Genomic DNA, 8,240 nt, shown 5'->3' on the forward strand with positions numbered 1-8,240 from the left:
AGCTATCTGTGTGCCTGAACTATACAGAACTATTAAGCTAATAACTTTAAAAATGTTTTATTGATTTTAGAGAGAGGCAAGGAGAGGGATAGAGAGATATAAACATCGATGAGAGAGACATGTCGATCGGCTGCCTCCTTCACATCCCCCACAGGGGATCGAGCCCACAACCCTTGACTGGGAATCGAACTAAGGACCTCTTGGTTCATGGGTCAACACTCAACCACTGAGCCACACTGACTGGGCTTAAGCTACACATTTTTATTAGATGCAGGCCAAATCCACTACTTGTAACTTATGTGAAAGAGAGGCAGTTTTTCAGAGTTTCCTAATATAGAGAAATTGAGACGGAGTATTTTCTCCAAGCAAACCAAGTTGGTGAGGTCCTTTCCTACAGCTTCCTCCCATGCCAAGTTACTATGCTCTTCTTTTAAGAACACAACTAACATATTACACCTGATCTCTCCAGCAACTTGTTCTATTGCTTGAAATCAGAGGAGGCCACCAAAAGCCTTTTTTGTTTGTTAAAAACAGTTGGGTAACATTAACACTCAATCCCCCAAATCATATCTTTATAGCCACATGTGGTCATACACATACAGGAACCCTTCCTGAAACTCAGTGTCTCATGCTCCCAAAATTAAGCCTGAAATATGGTCACCAGGAAGAGCCCAGATGCGCTGAAGAGAGGACATTTGCTTTATTTGGGGGGGGTCTTCTATTGGTTGGAATCCCATAGCAACACAAACTCAGAATCACTGAAATGTGTAAGGACCACAAATCTTTCAGTTGGATCTGGGCACACAGTCTAGTGATACCTGCTAAGTGAGTGTAGATGTGAAATAGTTGAACTGAACCCTATAATTAAAGTTTAAAAAACACAATAATTTTATCTTTTAAACCCCCCCCCGCCACACACACACACACAAAGTAGGATAACTTCCTTTTGCTGAAACACCAGTAAGTTTTCCTGAAATTCTCATTCCTTGTCTCTCCTCCAAAGAGGTTAGCCTGTTCTTTTTCAAGAATTCATGCTTTAATTTCAAATTGATTTTGTAGAAAATAAAGGAAAATGTTTAACTTTCTTAAAAAAGAATTTATATAATTTAGCTCTGAACTCAGGGAAGAAAAAGGGACAATTAACATCTATTGTGCACCTGCTGTATGCCAGACATGTCACATTCATTCTCACGGCAGCTTGACAATAATGCTTCATAGTAAACTTAGCTCTGATGTTAGAGGCAAGAAAACTGAAGCGCAGAGAGGTCAAGCCAGCCTCTCAAGGTCAAATGGCAAGTTATAAAACTGGGGTTGAAACTAGAGCTGCTTGATTCTAAAGCTCAAGCACTTTCTACTCTACCAGTGGAGTTCAGTCTAGTGGGGGAAAAAAAAATCCACTCCTGAAAGGGCCTTCGCATTTTAGGCATAAGAGAGTTTTAGTTACAATTCTCTGGAGCCTCTACATTTCGTTTTGTATTTGCGCTGAATCCCACCCCGCCACCTACAAAAAAAAACCACACACAAAAACAAACCTCCACCCCACACACTTGTAGTCCGCCCAATGGAAACTCAGCACCGAAGACAGCTCCCGGATTCCATTTGCAGGGGGCTGTCCTTGGCGGCTGTTCTGGAGCTCACACCGCATTCTTGACTTCCCAAGCGGCACTGAGACAGAGGAGGAGATGTGAGAAAGTGGAAGATGGGGTCCTCTGACACCATGGTGGAAATTAGCACATCTCCCAGAAGACCGAGATGAAAAATGCATGTGAGAAGAACAAGGGAACCAACCAGATGGGGCAATCAAACGGAGGCAGAATGAGCTCATCAGGGTTCCCAGGACACGGTGCGAGTCCACACGGGGCTCTCAGCTGACCTGGGAGCCCGGAGACAAAGGGAATGAGTGGGTGGTTACTAGGCTGCTGCGTCAGTTGCACTAAGAGATGAGGTGGCGCTGATTCACTGGTGCAGAGCCGCACGACTTTTCAAGCAGAGGGAAACCTGTGGGCCCCGGTCTCTGCCACTCATCGCCACCCTCGCGGGGAGCTGAGTCAGACATGCGGGATCCTTCAGGCAGACAGGTTGCTGTGCTGTGAGTAGATCAAGGGTGAGCTTTCCTGTTGTGGAGAGCAGGTTTCAATCACAGTCACAGCATCCCCGGATGTGGACACTTGCCTGCTGTATACACACACACCCTGCCTGCCTTCCCAGGCTCGCCCTGGACACAGGTGGTTCCTAACACAAGCAGGAAGAACCAAGTCCTGGAATCTTCATCTCCCTGAACAGTGATTCTTGCTCAAACTGCCAGCTCTTGAGCAGAGCCGGGGCGGGGGCGGGGGCCGGGGGGGGGGTGTCTTTGGAGAGCCCAGTCTAATCCCCAAATCTTCTACACGAGCAAACGGACGTCCATAGAGGGTACCTGACTTGCCCTAAACCACTTAGCCAGTGACAGTGTTGTTATTAGGCCTCAGTCCCTTGTTCCTAAGCCAGCTGACTTCCCATCAGGAAGACAAAATAAAACCCCAAATAGCATCTACTCTTGTACCTAAGCCCTCTACTTATACTGCGTTCAAACAAAATAACACCTAAAGGCCTCCATCTTTCCGTCTGGGCTTTGGCAATGTCCCTGATTAGGTCTCCCATAGCCATCTCTTTTGGGAAATGTAAGAGTAATTATTTGGGGATATATGCTTTGTTATTTTTGTCTTGTGCTCTCTTTGTGCAGGAGGAAATTAGAATTCTGGAAACACTTGATTTTATTTAATTATTAAAGGAACCAGGCTGTATTTCAAGTAGTTGCAAATATAAATGCTTCGGTCTGTGTCAAGAAAGGATATATGGAGCTATAGCACTCTATTGTCACTTGCAATTAAGATCCACCGTGGCCTAAAAAAAAATAAATAAAAATCAACCCAATGCGTTGAAAATTGAAAGTGAAATCCTTATCTGGATAATTCTGAACCTGTCTGGATTTGGGGCCTTATGGAATCATCTAAAATGTAGCATTTTATAAAGGGCTTTGCAACCTCATCAGCTTCATAATTGCAATTTGTGTATAATGTGAGCTCCTTTAAACTTCTGGAGTTCCCAAGGGGTTGGGGTCAGAAAGGTGCAGGAGGCATGAATCTATCCAAGGTCAAACTGACAATGTGAAGCTGATACCTGTTCTGGTGATGCAGGCCAAAAGAGACATTAGTCCAATACCCCCTCCCCAAGCCCACCCTACACCTTTTCTATTAATGAATGCTCTTACCTGAGCAATCGCCGAGTTCATTGTCCTCTGCTTCGGGCGTTGTGTAGACCAGACTTCCTGTCTCTCATTTCATCCATGAAGAGATTTTCATGAACAGACCTTTTCTTATAATTTAGCAACATTGTCCTTGAATATCCAACAGCTCTTTACATAACAGAAGCTATTGTTTGAAGTGCAAAGCAGATCAGAATTGGGTTTCTGGAGATTAATCACTGCAGTCTATTTTATATCATCATCATGATTTCATTTGTTTTGATACAGTTTGATACAGAATCAACCTCCGCTTCTGTGCACAAGTGACAAATGCATTTGTTTCTGGTATAGCGGATAATGTGATGAATGGCCTTGCAACTGGATTTCTTAAAAAACATAGAGGAAAAAATAAGGATTTCCATTTGTAACGTGCAGGAAACCAGCTCAGTCTGCGGCTGTGCATTGAAAATCTCCTGGAACTTGTTTGTAAACCACAGACAAGATTTTGAAACAAATGTGCTCCTGCCTTTGGGGTTTCTGCCCATATCTGTTCTCTCCAAGAATCGGAGCACAGGGGTCTCAAACTGAGAAACTGGACATGTGCGCACCCCATATACTAGTACCTGGGTGGGGCACGGCTTTACTCTGTGGCACCATTACGATGACTGCGGTGGAATGAACCCCATCCCGCCCAGGTCTTGCTGAATAAGGTCCCCATCTGGTGGGCTGTGGAGAGCTCTGCGCGTGGCCTTGACCCTGGCCCCACTCCACGCCTGTTGCACGCACTGTGTGGGGGCGTCCGCTCCAGCAGTCAGCACCTGCAGCCTGTGTCCGTCCCCGCGGACCTGAGGATCTTCCCCAGGCGGGACAGGGACACGGATGCGGAGGTGTGTGTGTGTCCTGGGGAGCCGCGTGCGTCTCCTTCCCGCCTTCAGGGTCAAGTGGCAGCAGCTCACGCCAGCCATGGGTGCCTCGAGACCACAGCCCTGGGTTCAGGACCCTCCTGGGACGTCTCACCTTTCTCCCTTGTGAAGTGGGCGTCAGCGACCCCCACTTCGGGGCTGCGGCGACCGCTAAGCGAGTCCTCCCTCCGCGCCAGACGCCCAGCAACCTCCCCTGGGGCGCTGGGGCACCAGGGGGCTCCCAGCTTCTCTTTTGGGAGCGCCGTCGGCCTCCTCGGGTGGGTCCGAGGGGCACCTGGACTCGCCGGCCAAGGCTCCTAAAGGCACCCCGGGGATTTTTTAAATTTCAGCCCTTTCTTTCTGGGGGGCTTCTGGAGCTCGCGCCCCCGTGCCGGCCCGCGGTGAGAAGGCACCCCTGCCCCGCCTCTCGCGTGATGCGCGCCCGTCTGGGCCAATCAGAGCTCGCGGCGCCGCGCCCCACGCGCCGCCACCCCCCAGCTTAAGAAAGGGCGCGCGGGCCGGCCCAGCCAGAGCGCCGTGTGCGGCGGCCGTTCCGCGGACTCCGGCTGCGCTCCCCTCGGGCCCCGCTCCCCTCGGGCGCCGCGCCCGGCCTCCGCCCGCCCAGAAGGCGCCCCAGCCGCGCGCCCCGACGGCGCCGGCCCGCGGATGCCGGAGTGAGCGCGGCGACGGCGCGATGCTGGCGCTGCTGGCGGCCGGGGTGGCGCTCGCCGTGGCCGCCGCGGCGCAGGACGTCCCGGCGCCCGGCAGCCGCTTCGTGTGCACCGCGCTGCCCCCGGAGGCGGCGCGCGCCGGCTGCCCGCTGCCCGCCATGCCCGCGCCGGGCGGCGCGCTGAGCCCCGAGGAGGAGCTGCGCGCGGCGGTGCTGCAGCTGCGCGAGACCGTCGTGCAGCAGAAGGAGACGCTGGGCGCGCAGCGCGAGGCCATCCGCGAGCTCACGGCCAAGCTGGCGCGCTGCGAGGGGCTGGCGGGCGCCAAGGCGCCGGGCCGCGCGGCCACGGGCAAGGACACCATGGGCGACCTGCCGCGGGACCCCGGGCACCTGGTGGAGCAGCTCAGCCGCTCGCTGCAGACCCTCAAGGACCGTCTGGAGAGCCTCGAGGTAGCGGGGCGCCGGGGTCCTACGGGCGGGGGACGGCCGGGCAGAGGTGGGGCGCGCGGTCCTGCCCGCGAGGCCACGCGGGAACGGAATGAGCTGGGTTTTGGGGGTGGGAGGTCTAGATCCTACTTGCGTGGCTCGCGCCCTCCACCCTGTAAGTCCCCCGCGCGCCGGGACTGCTCACTGGGCGGCCACTCACTTCACGAGGTTCGGGCTGGCCGACCCGGACGGCCTGCTCTCTTCTTGCAAGTCCCCGAGTCCCCCGGGTCCCCACGCGCTCCCGGAGGCTGTTGCGGGGTGACCTGAGGTTGCTGCGTGAGGTCAGCGGCCCCTGGCCTCCCGCATGTCCGTTATTAAATCAGGTCGGGGTGGTCCGGAGCGGGAGGGACCTGGGGGGCCTCGGCGGGACGCGAGCGCAGCGCAGGCTGGAGGGTCACGGCCGCACCCCGCACCGGGACTCACCTTGGAGGAAGCCGGGTTAACTTCAGAGGCATCTGGCGGAGGACCGCGAGGTCCTAAGGTGCCCTTCCCGCGCGCTTTGTGGGAAAGGACCTTCTCCCAGCCTCTCTCGGAAGGCAGATGCAGTTTGGAACTTTGAGAGAGAAACCTTCATTTCATTTCCATCTCTGCTACGAAGTGTGGACGTTTCTGTGCAACATGTTTACCAAAATCCTTCTTAGCAAAGCTGGGTTTCAATGACAAGCGGTGATTATTGCAACATTAGTTGAGGATTACCTGGGGCATGATGGTTACAGACGGTATTTCCAGCATCTGTCTATCCCTTAATTCATTATGATGAACAACAGCTAACCTTTTCGGAGCCCTAAAGACGTGTAGACATAGTAACTAATTTTACCTCTTGCCACCACCCCGGGAGGCAGGTCCTAGTCACTGCATTCTGCAATTTGGAGCGCTTGGAGAGAGGGACACACAGTTTGGCTGGGACTGGCGGCTGGGCAGCGGCAGGCTGCCTCAGAGCTCGCATGGTGCTAAGGGAGTGACAGGAATAGGGAGGAGGAGGTAGAAGCAGCATCAGAAGCCCGGGTTCCTGGAATTCAGGGTAGTCGTGTTTTAGATCTCCGTTTCCAGTGATGTCTCCACGCGCAGCATTTGGGCCACACTGGGGGCTGTTTCCATTTCTAGATGAAAGTGCATCCGCGTTGAGTACCGTTTGATGAACTCCTTAAAAAAAAAAAAAAAAAAAGACCCTGGCTGTGTTTGGGGTTTTGCTGGAAAATGATAGATGTTGGTTAACATTTTGTCTTTCTAGTTAGAGGTGCCAAAACCGATTTTTTTGAGAGGGGAAAAATGAGATTCCTAAGTTTCAGATACTGCTGCAAAGTAATTGTCTGACTTTGAAATCCTTGCCATACAAAAAAAAAAAAAAAAAAAAGCATCTGTGACCGCTCCCCTTTGTGTCATCAGCTCCACTGGGGTGATGCTCCCGTTTTTGGAAGCAGCTCCCCCTGTGGCGGGGCGTCAGAGCCGCATGTCACCGTTTCTTTCTGACTGGCCTTTAATGCTTGTCCCTCCCCCGCCCCCCCCCCCCCCCCCCCCAGCACCAGCTCCGAGGGAACGTGTCTACCGCCGCGTTGCCCGGCGACTTCCGAGAGGTGCTCCAGCGGCGGCTGGGGGAGCTGGAGAGGCAGCTGCTGCGCAAGGTCGCGGAGCTGGAGGACGAGAAGTCCCTGCTGCACAACGAGACCTCGGCTCACCGGCAGAAGACCGAGAGCGCCCTGAACGCGCTGCTGCAGAGGGTGAGCGAGCTGGAGCGAGGTGGGTGCCAGTGCTGCCTCCCGTCTCTGTCGCCCGCCCGCTGCCTCCCCTCCCTCCAGACCCCCCACCCCTTGGCTCAGAGCAAGGGAGGGCAGGCAGAGAGGGGCCAGCCCGGGGCGCTCTTGCCCATGTACAGACAGGCCAGCTGGGTGAGGGAGTGGCTGCTCCCGGACCCCCACCTGCTGACTCTGTTCCCAGGTGGTTTGCTGAGATAGGCTCCGAGGCTGCTGTCAGTCATCCCTGAGCCCACCTGGCAGGTGCCAGAACCACCTGACTCCTCACCGTGCAGGCAGCAGCCCGCCTGTCCCTTCTCTCCTTGGCCCCAGGGCTGCTTAGCCTTGTCTGCCACCTGCAGCCTCTGATGTGTGGGCCAGGCCCTTTAATGCCTTCCTTGGTTGTAACTAAGTTTCTTCTGGACTTCCCAGCTGTGTGGTATAAACGGAAGGCACCCCCTCTGGTAGGATGGGCCCCCTCCCCTGCCTCTTGGCCCTCCAGCTCTAATTAAACCTGCCTGTCGTTACCAAGCTCACGGCAGTACCAACACGCAGACTTATTAAGTCAGCAAGCCTGCCCACCTGCAAGGGCAGGAGCTACTTCTCTATTAGATAATCTCGCCTTTGTGAAGCACATGGGCACTTGCAGATTACACCCTCGGTGGCTGCATAGAGTAGGAAGAGGGGCTGCTGCTCGCTGCACCATCATCCCTTAGCTGTGCCCTGAGCCGTGGTCAGCTGCTCACCCTGTGAAGCCGGGAGTTGGGGCTTCCTGGTTCTCTGAGTTTTGCTTCAGCCTCCTGTGGGGCCTTCTCGCCTGGCCTGGCCCCACGCTCGCCTCCCGCAGGTGACCGGGTCTTCTCGTCAGCCGTGGCCAGCAGCCCTGCAGCCTGGGGTGAGGGCGCCCTGCGGGGAGGTCGGGGTGGGTCAGGCAAGATGACACCATCAGCTGAGAGGAGTGAGACCGCACGTGGATCCCAGATTCGAGTGCTTCCACACTGCCTGCTCCCAAGAGGTTGGGAGGGTGACACTGGGCCCTGCTGCTTCCCTTTCAGAAGCTCTTCCCTGGGTGGTGTGAACCCTGGCTCCAAAGAGCGTCCTCGTGTATGATGTACTGTGACAGAGAAGGTGTTTGGGGGGTCACGGTGGAGAAGGGTTGATCGTTCTGGCTCCTGTTCTGCAGGAGTGAGGAAGGGGCTGAATTGGTTCTGGGTCCTGAGAGCCTGCGG

The 8,240-nt window shown here is 54.6% G+C and overlaps 1 protein-coding gene across 1 annotated transcript in view; it reads left to right on the top strand.

Moving 5' to 3' along the window:
* Window positions 1–4,668: 4,668 nt before the first annotated feature.
* NPTX2 (neuronal pentraxin 2) overlaps window positions 4,669–8,240 on the top strand; it is a 9,747-nt gene continuing 6,175 nt past the window's right edge. The window contains exons 1-2 of the mRNA XM_036315035.1: window positions 4,669–5,245; window positions 6,802–7,018. Of these exons, the coding sequence (XP_036170928.1) occupies window positions 4,820–5,245; window positions 6,802–7,018 (643 nt within the window). The 5' untranslated portion in view covers window positions 4,669–4,819. The remainder of the gene's footprint in view (window positions 5,246–6,801; window positions 7,019–8,240) is intronic.

Source organism: Myotis myotis, unplaced genomic scaffold, assembly GCF_014108235.1.
Source record: "Myotis myotis isolate mMyoMyo1 unplaced genomic scaffold, mMyoMyo1.p scaffold_m19_p_6, whole genome shotgun sequence".
Taxonomy (NCBI): Eukaryota; Metazoa; Chordata; class Mammalia; order Chiroptera; family Vespertilionidae; genus Myotis; species Myotis myotis.